The 15,008-nt window shown below is 40.8% G+C and overlaps 1 protein-coding gene across 1 annotated transcript in view; it reads right to left on the bottom strand.

Moving 5' to 3' along the window:
- Positions 1-700: 700 nt before the first annotated feature.
- The window catches only part of hs3st4 (heparan sulfate (glucosamine) 3-O-sulfotransferase 4), a 96,606-nt gene continuing 82,298 nt past the window's right edge, over positions 701-15,008 (bottom strand). The window contains exon 2 of the mRNA XM_085454620.1: positions 701-2,791. Within this exon, the coding sequence (XP_085310746.1) occupies positions 2,137-2,791 (655 nt within the window). The 3' untranslated portion in view covers positions 701-2,136. The remainder of the gene's footprint in view (positions 2,792-15,008) is intronic.

The following is a 15,008-nucleotide window of genomic DNA, read 5'->3' as shown; positions in this document are numbered from 1 at the left end:
CTTTGGAAAGGAATTCCCTTAAGTGTGCGATCCTGGAAATGCAAATGACAACACGGCTGCATATTCAAAGATGTAAAATGGAGTCGTCATCTGTCCTAATAACCCTGTAGGGTGCTTTCTGCGGATTTCTTTGAGTATCTGTACACTGAGTAGGAGGGACTGTCTGGCTTGGAAGTTGGATAATGCTTGTTCTTAAGCTTAGCAAAAATGTGAATAAATAAATGAAAAATGTGAATAAATAAATGATGATAAGGGCTTTTATTAACTGTGTGATTAGCATGTCTTGCTTGCAGTTCACTTATCTTTATTCAGTGCCTCACCTTTGTGAAACAGCCAACACACTTCACAGCTTTGGAGGATGACATGTGTGAGGAGAGAGAAATAGATAGAAAGGGGGGGGGGGGGGTAAAAGTGCAGAGACATTGTCAAGAAAACACCAAGGGATGGCTGCACAGAAAAGCCTCAAAGTGGAAGTTGTGACTCTGGGATAGTGAGACTCAGAGGTAAGTGTTCAGGCTTGGTGCTACAAAGGGCAGTATAGTGCTTACTTTGATTGAATCAATTGCTCTGTGTAAGTAGCTGCTGGTGCTGGCTTCCCCTGGGTGACAGAGAGGTCTACAGAGAGCGAACCAATCCAATCATCCATGGCAAGAGAACAGGGAAGATTAACAGAGCAATGCATCATAGCTGTAGCAACCAGTGATGTGTAGCAGACTGTATTTATTGACTCATTGGCTGTATTGATTGTCTCAATTGATGAAAAGTCCAGAGACAACAGACAGACGCACAGCAGATTATGCAAAATCAGAAAATAATAAAGGAAAGATGATGGGTCATGTTGTTATTTCATTGTATGAGTAAATTAACATTTCACAGCAAAAGCCTGTAATATCTGGTACAAGCATTCAATCAGTTAGCGTTGCTGATCATGTGATTAAGTGTTTGCTAGTAAAACGTCTAGTTACAGCACATTTGACTGGCATGAGTTATTCCATTCAAGTTAAGCACATACAGTAATGGCTTGGTAATTTACCTGGGCATGTATGTAGCTTTTCCTTGACAGCAAATTCTCTTTGACATTGACATTGTTCCAACAGCAGCAGCAGTTTATTTAACACGCCATTAATCTCTAACGACAGAAGACTGCATAGCAGCAGATGTTTGGTAACAAACTTCTGCTCGGTCCTCTGTTTTTCTTCACCCTCATTGACATGTATTACTGTGACAAGAGGAGGGTCACAAGGCAAGCAGGACCACAAAAGTCAACTGTTATTTTTGGGAATGCTTTGGCAGCACCAATTTTTTCTTCTGCCTAGATGCAGACTCGTTTGATGCACAAAGAGAAAACAGATTCATTTGTAATGCTATACCAAAACTACTCATAGTGCACCACACTGGTGCGCATGGTCGTCAGTATGCTAATGTTCAACTGTGCAGTGAAACAATCCAATTATTGAATGATGGCCACAGTACATCTTCTCTCATATGTATGCAATTAATGAGTGCAGATCAACCATAACAGTGACACAGAGTAAATTAACACTTTGGTAAACTTAAAAGGATTGTCTCCACTCAGATATAGACAACTGAAAAGATGAGCACATGTCAAAGGATTATAGTTCTATGTCTATCATGTCCTCTTTTCTCTCTCTCTCTTATAAAGCAGCAGAACTCTTTTAAAAGAAATAATACAGAACGCTTCATGGCATTAGCCATTGAAATAGAATATCTTTTTGTACTGAATGCTGGTGAGTGGGCGTGAGGGCAACAAACTGTAGGAAAGTAAAGGGAGAAGAAACAGGCAGAGTTTACCCTTAGGGCTCATGAGGTAAGGACACTTAACTCATCGCATGCATTGCCATAGTCAACATGATTTTTTTTATATCAGTTCTATGCTTTAAACCCAAAAGGAATAAATCATCTCATTTACACAAATATAAATATATTTTATGTTTAGTATATACAATAATGATCTGCCATCATCAAGAAAAAGCATGTCAGTAAACTCTTGCTAATGGGTACAGACACTGCAAAGACAGCCATGATTGATTGGCGTGCTCAAGCACTCTCTGAAGATGAAGCCGGACAAGATTAGTTTTAGTGAGAAGGCTGGTGGTGTGGCTGAGCCGTGCCATGCTAGTCCTGAGAGCTACGAGTTTCACTGTCCTCCTCCAGCTCCCATTCAAAGTTCTGACCAGTCATTTGGTAGAACATCATGTTAAAGGGCTTGTAGAACTTGTGCAGCCGCCGAATCACATCTGGGTCAATTTTAGGATGAGTTCTCCCTTTAGACTTGCCAAGGCATCTGGGAGTGCTGCTGTCCTCTGGCTTCTTTAGACATGGAAATCCTTTCGTTTTATTAAAGTAAAAGTGTTTGTCTGTGACAATCCGCTTCAGTCCCAAGAAGTCCTGCACTTTGGCCATCTCACCAGCAGGATCCACAATGAGCCTCTCTCCACTGACAAAGTGCATTTGGGAGAGTGGGAAATACTGCATCCAGCTCTCCAGGTGAAGAGCATATATTCCTATACGCAACGCACTCCACGAGGCATCTATAAGACCCAGCGTCCGGTTCTTAAAAGCCAGAACCTCAAAGGTGGGGATATCGGGTTTCTTGGACAAAGTCTGTGTATAGTCTGAAATGGCTCTAGTGACAGGATTACGCACGACAATAATAAGCTTGATGTCTCTTGCCATGGAGTGGATGCGCTTGGGGGCATGGTTAGTCACAAAGTAGCTTGGTGTCTTTTCCATGGTGATCTGCCCCTCCAGCGTTGAAGGCATCAGGTCTCTGGGAACAGAAACAGCAGAGGGGGAAAAAAAACAGCTTAGCATGGTATTACCCTCAACACCTCTTCCAGTGCAAATAACATACCCAAGGACAAGGTGCAAGCAAATCTGGTACATTTACTAAGCAGTGCATTATTCGAAATTACAAGAGAAAATAACCGTTATTATCACTGGACATTATGTTGTGAGGAGAAACATACAGCTAATTACATCCATAGAGTAATATGCAAGAGATAAAAGAAGGAAGATGAAACAGCAGGAAAGCAAGTATGCTCATTGCTTAATTGACTCCATCTGTGTTACTCCAGGAGCTGTTTTGGAACTTTAATAATGAGTTCACTGCATATCATTAATACTGGGGTGCCTGGGGTATTGTTTTGTCATACATTTATTATGCATGCTAGGCTCACACTCTGTGCAGGCAGTTTTATTTCTAATGCACATGCACTTCCCCGGCAGGAGAAGATTGGAATGGGTGCAGGCAGCTCTTTTCTTTTGCTCTTTCTGCTGCATTTAAGGTTAGGGGCTAATCATTTAAAGCAGCAGTGATTAATTATCAGATTCAAGGAGATAATTTGCAGTACAGTTGAAATGTCCCAGACTTGATGAATTAATCCAGGGAGTCGCAGGAAGCCATGTGCCATTGCCACCAATATTATGAGTTTCATCTCTGAGTTGTAGGATAGGCCACTGCAGAGGCAAGTATATCAAATGCACAGAGGCAACTCTTGTTTTTGCAGCTTTTATTTTTGTATCAGTAATAAAGCATAGCAATCGCCTCAAGCAAACCCTTATCAAATGTTTACACTGATGTTCATTCCAATCCGTACTGTTTTCTTTGTTTGTAAGCTATGTGATTCAGTGCTAAATTGGTACATTAAATCCTCTGTGAGACATGCAGATTATTTAACTACTAACGAATACAAGCACAGGAGATGTGTAATACACTGTAAAAAAGAAGCAGAATCCAAGCACGTAGAAAGCTGCTTCCTTCCAAATTCACCAATGTTTGCTTGGAAATGAATGTCCGAACAACCGACCAAAATCGAAATTATTTCTTCTGGAGACTCACTGATTTAGTGGAGAAATTTCCCCATAATTCTGGGATAAAAGCTATTTCCTTCTCCCTGCAATATTCTTTTTCCATTTATCTGCCCTGCACCACAAACCTACAGTTGTAACGATATAGTCACATCAATCATTTGCATCTTGGACATATTCTAAATTAACTGTTCTCCAGCAAAGAATCCAATTTACTCTGCTAGACATAAGAGCTGTTATGCACATATCGACCACACACATGTACCCACGGATACTCGGCTGAAAGTCTCACAAGTGGCCTGGTAATTGCATCTCAGTAACAGTATTGCCTTCCTGATGGGTAATTTCCCTCTGGATTATGTTTGTCTCTTGACAGTATAGAACTGTGGTTACTTCTGGGCCTGTAATGGGATATTAAACATATCTACAGATAGCATAGTGACCAGAAAGAGTATTAGTTTTCATTATATTCAATCACTTTCCACACTTCCCCCTTCCAGTAATAAATGGCTAAAGATTGTTTTAACCTTTCAAGGACTTCAGGTCTGTCTGCCATTAAACTCCAAAGTCCAGTAGGTGGTCTAATAGAGCAACATCGCCATGCAGAAAAAAAAAGTTCAGATACACACCACAGCGAATCACCTTGAAACAACCGACGTCCTACTGTATGGACATTAGCTGCAGCGTCTCCCTGGCAATCTTTGGAGCATATCCAATTGAAAGGACAGTTATACAGTGTTCAAGGTTACTTTTTTTGAAAACACAAACATAGCAGGCTATTATTGTAATCACGCTCATTGCTTGTCATCATACATTTAATTAAAAAAGCGAGCGAAAGCACATAAGCCCAGTAGCTTGTTATTGTGCTTTTGATTGAGAATCAGTCATGGACCATGTACGTCTAAAATGTCAGTTGGATGTTGAGGCGGGAAGGAAATCAAAACACTGATAAGCAAGCTAATTGTACTGTGCATTGAAAATGACTCCTCTGGCCTTGCAGTCTAGTGGAACTGAAGTAAACACGAGCAAACAGTTAATTCTTACTTTTTTTTCTCTCCACATCAGCTGCTCAGCTCAATGCAGGTCATTCAGGTGGGTAGCTAAATAAAATCCATAGCGCTAAAGTGGCGCTGCTCACCATCTGTTGTTTACTGCCTCACACCGAGAACATACCACATAACATTTATTTCTTGCATTTCAACACGTGCCTAACACTTTATTTACATAGCAAACAGAAGTTTGAAGATAGAGGAAAGGTCTCTCATACCATTTGATGAATTCTACCTGTGTTGCATTACAAGTATCTAAGGAAATAATATAAAATTACTCAAAAAATCATTGTCAAGATATGATCCTTTGACAATTTATGGCATAAAAAATATTTCCATCAAATATTAACAATACATTTTGCAATCAGATACTTTGAGTGGAAGAAAGAAGTCATCCACAGTGAAATAAATTATGAAAAGACAAAATCAACCTTTAAAACAAGTTCACTTTCCAGTTGCACCAAGGTTACGTACTCGTAGGAAGGGAATTCCATTTTACACCCACTCCTCATAATTTTCAGATCCGGAGGATGCCATTTGAGAAAGTTGATTCATTAGTAAGAATGTGAAGTACATCAAATCAAATTTGTTGTGTGTGTGTGTGTTTGTTAAGACAAAATCTTAGTAGATAATCACAAGTCTTAGTTCCTAAACACCCACTACAACATACGTGAGCATTTAACTCGATGTTTCATTCTGTTTTGTCAAACTGTTGTGCGGGGAATATTTTGAGGTATGATGAGGTGAGGCATGATGCTCATTTACATTCCCAGATACTAATAGGTCCAAGCTGTTTATGGAGAAATGCAGTTTCTCCAGAGAAGCTTTGCTGTTTCTAATAAACTCTGGCAGAGGAATCAACGCTCCCACAGTCTCTCATTTGGATTGATCACATTTCAGCAGCAGAGTATCAATCTGCCGTGCTTCCTCCACGTCATGTCAAATACAATCAATTATTCTAAAGGAGTCCACTCATAATAAGCTGACTCCTTGGAGAGTGTACTTTGGAGAGGGGGCCAATGTTGTGGGCAGATTTGTGTGATTTTTCTTTTTTTCAATAACGCCTAAAAACTAACATAATGATATTGAGGTGTAAATTACAGGAATTCTTTGCTGTCTGCCAATATTGACTCAGTAAGAGAGAATAATCGTTTTGTCGGGGAGGTGTCAGAATCTTGTCATTTTGCCATTTATGAAGGAACATACTTGTTAGTCCTATAATAGAGAAAGCAGAAGTTGTACTCGGATTTACTAAAAATGGCTTTGATAAACCTTTATAAGTTAACCAGTGCTTAGTACAGGCAGCCCCCCCCCCCCACCCCAACAAAAAAACAAACCAGTGCAAGAACAGGCAAATGTATTACACTTACAATTGGAATTACAAATATCAGTCGAGGGTGTAAAAGCGTTTTTCATCAAAAACAGTCAAGACATTTGCAGTGAGAGATATACTGTGGTCATTTTGCAATGAATAATCCAATTATTTTACCATGAGTGACATGTTTGTGATTACAGCGGCACAAAGAACAAAGACATGGGTTTACTGCAAAGTGGAGAGAAAACAAAGGTTGGTCAAATGAGTCATTCTTTGCTTGGCTCTCAACAAGTGGATGCGTACATGTTTGGCACACAAAAAAAACAAGCCCACAGGCCAGAGCAAAGGGGTCCTGGTGGGTCTGCTGTGGAGTGGGAGGCATTGTTTTGTCACGGTTAAGGTGCAACTTTTGGGAAGAAAATAAATAGAGAGAAGGCTGCCATTCTGAGCCATCAGATCATGTTCAAGTAATGGGAGAGAGTTTGGCTTGTTTTTTGTTTTTCTCAACCTGAATCTGACCTAACCACATGGTTGTGTAGTGAAAGTATCCTTTCAGCAGCCTTGACTTTAAGCTATTAACTGGATTTAGTTATGCAATGTACATAGAGCCACTTACAATTACAGTGAGAATATTATGTGATTTGTCATTTAGAGCATTGAAAAAGTGACATTAGGCTTTTCACATGTGTCACACCTATATACATATTGTAACTGTTGGCATGATGACATTGTATATAATTTGGATTATTTCTTTATCTCGTCAAGATCCATGTCATGATTGTAAACTATTTAAGCTGTACATTACTTTGTTTGTTTTTTGTAGTCAACGTTTTGGTGCTTTTATTTTGAAAGTCAAGTTCGCTTACAAGTTGCGCTAGTTTCCTCTTTGGGTAGAACGAAGAAAAACACCTGTAAGCGCGCAGAAAGGATGGTTTTTATTGAAAGACATGTTAAGTGGACTTTGACTACACACAGTTAAAGGAAACCTCAGAAGAACGGCGGCTAATTCCCTTTTTGCAGCATGCAGCCAACGAGGTATTTATTTATTTATTTATTTATCGTGTTTGTTGTACAGTGTTTTTACTGCTGTGTCTTATGCTGAGTTTTATTTTGTTAATGCTGTATAGTTTTCACGGTGGCTTTGGAGAGAAGTCTTCAAATAAACCAGTGACAGAAAACCACTTGCGTCTGCCTGTGCTTCGAGGGAATTATAGTGAAAACTCGTTGGCTGTTCGTCAACGCAAGCGGCCACTAATTGACGATGCGGCAACTTCAAAGCATCAGCGGGCTTGTTCCTACATGTCTACAGCGCAGCGGAGCTGACAAGAACTGGCAGATAAGCTGAAAGTACTATATGCATATGGTGATATGACACATGCACAAGTATTAAAGGGCAGTGTTTTAAGGAAAGGTGTTTAAGTTAAGTGGCCTAAGAAGGGACCTTTGCAAACATTGCTGAAGAATACTGTGATTGATAACTACTGTGGTGTATAGTACATCTTGTTTTGGTGTAAGCTAAAACTTTTGAAGATTTTAAGATAAAAGTGCATTTGGGAAGCAATAAGTGAAGGTTTTGGATGTAAATTCTTGAACTGTTTTGAAGTTTATTATCAGGTGTATTTTTGTAAGATAACACTTCCATTTGAACTGTGTTATTTTTGTGCCATTTACATATGAGTAAGTGTTAAACATTGAGGCTTGGTTAACCATCTACATTTCTTATTTCTAAGTGGGTTGATTAAGAAGTGCTGTAAAATGTCAGAACCAAGCGAGCCTACAGTTCAGTTTAGTGACAGTGCAGACTTTCAAGATCAGTCTGAAGAAGGTCAAGTGCATGGTGCTGAAGCTCAGCAAGAGGAAGCGCAGCAGCCAAGACGAAGTGAAAGAATCAGAACTCTAACAGAGAAAGGCAAAGAAATGCAAGATGAGAAAATTAAAGCACTCCAGCAAAGGTTTAACTATATATATGACAAATGGAAAACACAAGTTAAATCTGCAAGACAATCCTTATCACAGACAACAGAGACCTTATCTGAGGACTTGCTTAATGACATTATAAGTGATGTCACAGGTCTTTCTGCAGATGTCCAGCGTGTCTATGAAGAGCTACGAAAGATCTCTGCTCCAGACCAGGTCACGCGTCGTAGAGTGGATCGGTGTGTAGAGATTTCTACATTTGTTGCATCCAGAGCCTCAAGTAGGTTGCATGGAAGGTCTCCAGAAAAGGAGGAGCAAGACTGGCCAGAAGCAGGCTCTCTCTTTAATTCAAGCACCTGCAATTCAGGTTCTGTTGCTTCCATTTTGAAAGGCACCTCAGTACTTTCAAGCAGGTCTTCTGCAAGGCGACAAGATGCTGCTGCTGATGTTGCTGCAAGTCAGGCTGTTCTTAAAGTGTTACAAGAACAAGAAAAAGAACAGTTAGAGATCGAGCGTCTAGAAGCCGAAGCTAAGAAAAAGATAGCTGAGCAGGAGGCAGCAGCAGTAAAACGTCGGTTAGAAAGAGAGGCAGAAGAGGTAAAACGAAGAATGCAGAGAGAGGAAGAAGAAGCTAAAATTAAGGCTCAACTAGAGGAAGAGCACATAGCTCTACAAAGGACTCTGGAGGAAAAGCGGAGAAAATTACAGCATCTGGAGGCAATGAAGGATCTCAGTGCAGCAAGGGCGAGAATGCTGGTGTACAATCAAGAGAATGACAAAGAGGAAGAGCAAAAGGACGTACTGCAACCTGAGGTTGTAGTGGATAATAAACTTTGTGCTTCCACAGGCTCTTTGCCCCAGTGTATGCCTCCTGCACCACAAGTTGTGACCACTTCTTCAAATGACAGTACTGCAGAACTTGTCAAAGTGCTGGCAGGAGCTTTAAGTGCCAACCGAATTCCAATTCCTGAACCTACAGTATTCAGTGGGGATCCATTGAAATACAGTGATTGGAAAATCTCCTTTGAAACGCTGATTGACCAGAAGAGCATTCAAGATAAGGAGAAAATCTACTACCTTCGCCGGTATGTAAGTGGACAAGCTAAGAAAGCAATCGATGGCTATTTCCTTCTTGGAACTGAATCAGCCTATGCTGCCGCAGTTGAGATTTTGGAGGAAAGATACGGAAACCCATTCACGATTGCAAAGGCATATAGAGATAAGCTTCAGACATGGCCCAAGATAGGCTCCAAGGACAGCTTTGAACTCAGAGAGTTTTCTGACTTTCTCCGTAGTTGTGAAGCCGCCATGGTCCATATTAAGGCACTGGAAATCTTGAATGACTGTAATGAAAACAGAAAAATTTTGTCAAAATTACCAGATTGGCTAACAGCAAGATGGAATAGACAAGTTATTGAAATAGAAGAAGCGACTAATCAATTTCCCTCCTTCAGCCAATTTGTGAAGTTCTTGACAAGAGAGGTGAAAATTGCTTGCAACCCTCTCACATCGCTGCAGGCACTGAAACAAGATGAAACTGAAAAAACCAAATCCTCAAGACATTTCAACTTTGCAGCAAAGACACTCATCACAAGTTCCAGTGAAAAATATGCTGATACATGTCTTTTCTGCAAAAGGCCTGGGCATACATTGCACCAATGCAGGAAGTTCGGGGAGAAAGCAGTTAATGATAGAATTAAATTCATTCAAATGGAAAAGTTGTGCTTTGGTTGTCTGAAGTACGGTCATCACTCAAAGAGTTGCATCAGTAGGAGTGTTTGTGACAAGTGCCAGAAGCGTCATCCTACTTGTTTGCACGAAGAACGAACCAAAGAGAAGCAAAAACCACCACAGGCCAAGCAAAATCGGAATCATGAAACTTCGAGTGAGGTTCATGAAGAAGTACAACTAGCACAGGATTACGAAATGACCAGAACTGCTACTTCAAATACAGTAATGCTTCATGGAGCTAAAATGCAAACAGCTGCAATAGTTCCAGTGTGGCTTTCCTGCACAACACAACCAGCACAAGAAGTCCTTGTGTATGCTTTATTGGACTCGCAGAGTGACACAACATTTGTGTTGAGTGAAGCAGCAGAAACCTTACAGACAAATGGAGAGCAAGTCAAGCTTAAGCTTTCTACCATGACGTCAAGAACTACAGTGGTGAGTTCTCTAAGAGTAAGTAACCTACAAGTCCGTGGCTTTTACTCCAACAAGAGAATCTCCTTACCACCAGTGTACACGCGTGATTTCATCCCAGCTAACAGAACTCACATCCCAACCAATGAAACTGCAGAAGCGTGGCCCCATCTAGTACACTTACAGTCAGAAATTGCACCTCTGCAGGACTGTGACGTGGGTCTGCTTATCGGATATGACTGTTCACAAGCCCTGCTTCCGAGAGAAGTTGTGTCTGGCAAAGAGAACGAGCCTTATGCACAACGTACAGACCTTGGATGGAGTATTGTTGGTAATGGAAACCCCTGTGTTGATTATGGGGACGCAATCGGAATCAGTCATCGCATAGTAGTGAGACAAGTGATACCAGATGTTGAGTCTTCTGTCAACCTCAAAAGGGTAGTGCATTATGTGAGCCAAACCAAAGTGAAGGAAGTAACTCCTTCAGACATCATAAGGGTCTTGGAATCAGACTTCTCAGAAAGAACTGGAGATGATATTGTGTCTCAAGATGATCTCAAGTTCCTGACAAAGTTGAGAAAAAACATTGTGCAAAATGATACAGGTCACGTTGAAATGCCACTGCCATTCAAAGAAGACAGGCCTAAATTACCCAACAACAAGATATGTGCCATACATCGCTTGAAGTGCCTGGAAAGGAGACTAAAGAAAGACCAACAGTACTACAGAGACTACGTAAGCTTCATGAATGACATCATTTCATGTGGTGATGCAGAGAAGGTCTCTGATGAAGAAAATGATGAGAAATTGGCTTGGTATATTCCACATCATGGGGTTTATCATCCACAGAAACCAGGGAAAATACGTGTGGTATTTGACTGCTCTGCCAAATTCCAAGAAACATCTCTCAACGACCATCTACTCACTGGTCCAGATTTAACGAACACATTGGTGGGTGTCCTTTGTCGCTTTCGAAAAGGTTCTGTTGCAATCATGTGCGACATTGAGAGAATGTTCCACCAGTTTCATGTCAAAAGGGAAGATCAAGATTATTTGAGATTCCTATGGTGGGAGAATGGCAACTTGGAAACCTCACCATCAGTTTACAGAATGAAGGTTCATTTGTTTGGAGCGGCCTCGTCGCCGGGCTGTGCCAATTTTGGCCTAAAACATCTGGCAACTCAAGGACAAGGTCAGTTCAACGAAGAAACTATACATTTCATCCAAAGGAATTTCTACGTAGATGATGGATTGGCAAGTGTTCCGACTGAGAAGGAAGCCATCCAGCTTGTCAAGGAATCACGAGAGCTTTGTAGTATCGGACGATTGAGACTGCATAAGTTTGTTTCCAACAGCGAGAATGTCATGGCAACCATTCCACAAGAAGAGCGTGCCACAATCAAGGATTTGAACATGGCTTTGGACTTACCACATATGGAAAGAGCTCTTGGAGTAGAGTGGTGCGTCACGTCTGACTCATTCAAGTTCAGAGTTCAAGTGAAATCCAATCCACTAACAAGAAGAGGTGTGCTCTCTACTGTGGCCTCTATATATGACCCCTTGGGATTCATCGCACCCTTCGTCCTTGTAGGGAAACAAATGCTCCAGCAAATGTGTAAAGAAAGGATTGGCTGGGATGAGGAGCTTCCAGAAATCCTAAAACCTCAGTGGGAGTCCTGGATTAGAGACCTTCCCAACCTGACTAACATGCAAGTCAAAAGATCCTTCTTACCTTCTGATTTTGGTAATGTCAAAAGGTATGAACTTCACCATTTTTCAGATGCCAGTTTCTCAGGATATGGTGTATGTACTTACCTGCGAGCCATCAGTGAATCTGATGAAGTACATTGCTCTTTGGTAATGTTTCCCCAATCAGTGTTACTACGATACCAAGACTGGAACTCACTGCAGCAGTTGTTGCAGCCCGAACCAGCGACATGCTTCGCAGTGAACTGGAAATCCAGGATCTTCAGGAATTCTTCTGGACAGATTCCACTGTTGTTCTTGGCTACATAAACAACGACGCCAGAAGGTTTCAGGTATATGTAGCAAATCGCATACAGAGGATCAAGTCAAGTACAAACCCTGAACAATGGGGTTATGTCGCTTCAGAAGATAATCCAGCTGATCATTCTTCTCGAGGTTTGACTGCAGAGCGGCTTAGGACCTCAAATTGGTTTACCGGCCCAACATTTCTTTGGCAAAAAGAACTTCCTGGCAGACAATGCAAGGTGGGTGAAATCAAGGAGGATGATCCTGAACTCCGCAAGCTGATTGTGTGTAACACAAAGTCAAAGGAAGACAAATCATTGTTGGATAACTTCAAGAAATTCTCTGACTGGTCAAGGTTATCGAGAGCAGTTGCCAGACTGAAAAGATACATCAGAATGCACAAAGGTATTCAGCAAAGAACAAGTGATAGCACAAGTCTAGAGGAGAGAAAAGAAGCAGAACTTGTGATTGTCAAGTTGGTTCAGGAAGAAGCATTCTCAGATGAGATAAAGAGCTTGGAGCTAAAGACAATAGTTGAAAACAGTCCACTGTGCAAGTTAAATCCTTTCTTGGATGAAGAAGGGATCTTAAGAGTGGGAGGACGTTTAAGTCAAGCCACGTTGCACCCTCATGTGAAGCACCCAGCAATTCTGCCAAAAAATAGCCACGTAGCAGTTTTACTAATCAAGCATTTTCACGAAAGAATCCATCATCAAGGACGTGGAATGACAATGAACGAACTGAGAGCAAATGGTTGGTGGATCCTGGGATGTAGCGGTGCAGTTTCATCACATATTTTTAAATGTGTGACCTGCAGGAAGTACAGAAGATCCACTGAAGAGCAAAAAATGGGTGACTTGCCACAAGATAGGACAGAAACAACACCGCCTTTTACCTACGTTGGCATGGACTGCTTTGGTCCAATCTATGTTAAGGAAGGAAGAAAGACTCTCAAAAGATATGGTCTTTTGTTTACCTGTCTATGTTCAAGAGCCATACATATAGAAGTGGTTGATGACATGACAACTGATGCATTTCTCAATGCTTTAAGGGCATTCATAGCCATAAGAGGAAATGTTCGACAGCTAAGATCCGACCAAGGAACAAATTTTGTTGGTGCTAGGAGAGAGTTCATGGAGTTAATGAAGGGAATGGATCAAGAAAAGGCTAAGATTCTAGGATGTGAATTTCTCATGAACCCTCCAACAGCAAGCCATAGGGGAGGTGTCTGGGAGCGTCAAATAAGGACTATAAGAAGTGTTCTTACCGCTATTCTCGATCAGTCATCTCAAAGGCTTGACTGCACCTCCTTGAGAACCTTTCTGTATGAGGTCATGGCTATCATCAACAGCAGACCACTCACGACTGAACATTTGAATGATCCATCAGGCCTTGAACCATTGACTCCAAACCACATCTTAACAATGAAGTCCAAGATCATTCTGCCCCCGCCTGGAGAGTTTGTCAAAGAAGATGTTTATCTTAGGAAAAGATGGCGTCGAGTGCAGTGTTTGGCTAATATGTTTTGGACTCGATGGAAGAAAGAATATCTTCTAAATTTACAAGAGCGACAAAAGTGGCGGAAGAACAGAAGGAACATCAAGGTTGACGACATTGTCCTTCTACAAGATGATCTGGCACCACGCAATGAGTGGAAGATGGCTAGAGTCACAGAAGTTTATCCAGGATCAGATAATCGAGTGAGGAGAATAAAGTTGCACGTCAGTGATACACATGACAAAGGAGGGAGCCACACAGCTAAAACTGTTGTTCTTGAGAGACCTGTTCAAAGAGTGGTTACTCTCTTAGAAGCAGACTAAATGGTTATTTGCTGGAAGTTACCTGACAAAGGGTTGATAACGAGAAGTCTTTGGTGATAAGTAGAAATGCTTGTTTGGAGAGACTATTTCATTAGGGAAATCCCACGTAAAGATTTGTGTGATTTGGTGGGAGTGTAACTGTTGGCATGATGACATTGTATATAATTTGGATTATTTCTTTATCTCGTCAAGATCCATGTCATGATTGTAAACTATTTAAGCTGTACATTACTTTGTTTGTTTTTTGTAGTCAACGTTTTGGTGCTTTTATTTTGAAAGTCAAGTTCGCTTACAAGTTGCGCTAGTTTCCTCTTTGGGTAGAACGAAGAAAAACACCTGTAAGCGCGCAGAAAGGATGGTTTTTATTGAAAGACATGTTAAGTGGACTTTGACTACACACAGTTAAAGGAAACCTCAGAAGAACGGCGGCTAATTCCCTTTTTGCAGCATGCAGCCAACGAGGTATTTATTTATTTATTTATTTATCGTGTTTGTTGTACAGTGTTTTTACTGCTGTGTCTTATGCTGAGTTTTATTTTGTTAATGCTGTATAGTTTTCACGGTGGCTTTGGAGAGAAGTCTTCAAATAAACCAGTGACAGAAAACCACTTGCGTCTGCCTGTGCTTCGAGGGAATTATACATATATTTAATGAATTCTTTTTTGTTCATGTTTTAAGTTTTACATTATAATAATTAAAGACACGTGTGCATACACAGACACAAACTTAATCCATTTATTGCTTTTAATGATTCCTTCTGAATCACTTAAACATTATGTCTTTCTTTCACTATCTTCAAATCCAAGGGGCTTTTCACACCAGAAAGATATCTATATGCATAATAGGCATAAAAGCCTTTTATTGAAATCCAGTAAAAGAGAAGATATGGTTGAATGTATTTAATATTAGCTCTGCATGCTACTTTTTTGTGCAGTAGAGTCT

The sequence above is a fragment of the Copadichromis virginalis genome, linkage group LG4, assembly GCF_057382275.1.
Source record: "Copadichromis virginalis isolate Kocher_CV1m ecotype Utaka linkage group LG4, C_Virginalis_male_GT1.1, whole genome shotgun sequence".
Lineage (NCBI taxonomy): Eukaryota > Metazoa > Chordata > Actinopteri > Cichliformes > Cichlidae > Copadichromis > Copadichromis virginalis.
This window is presented reverse-complemented; position numbering and strand designations above follow the sequence as displayed.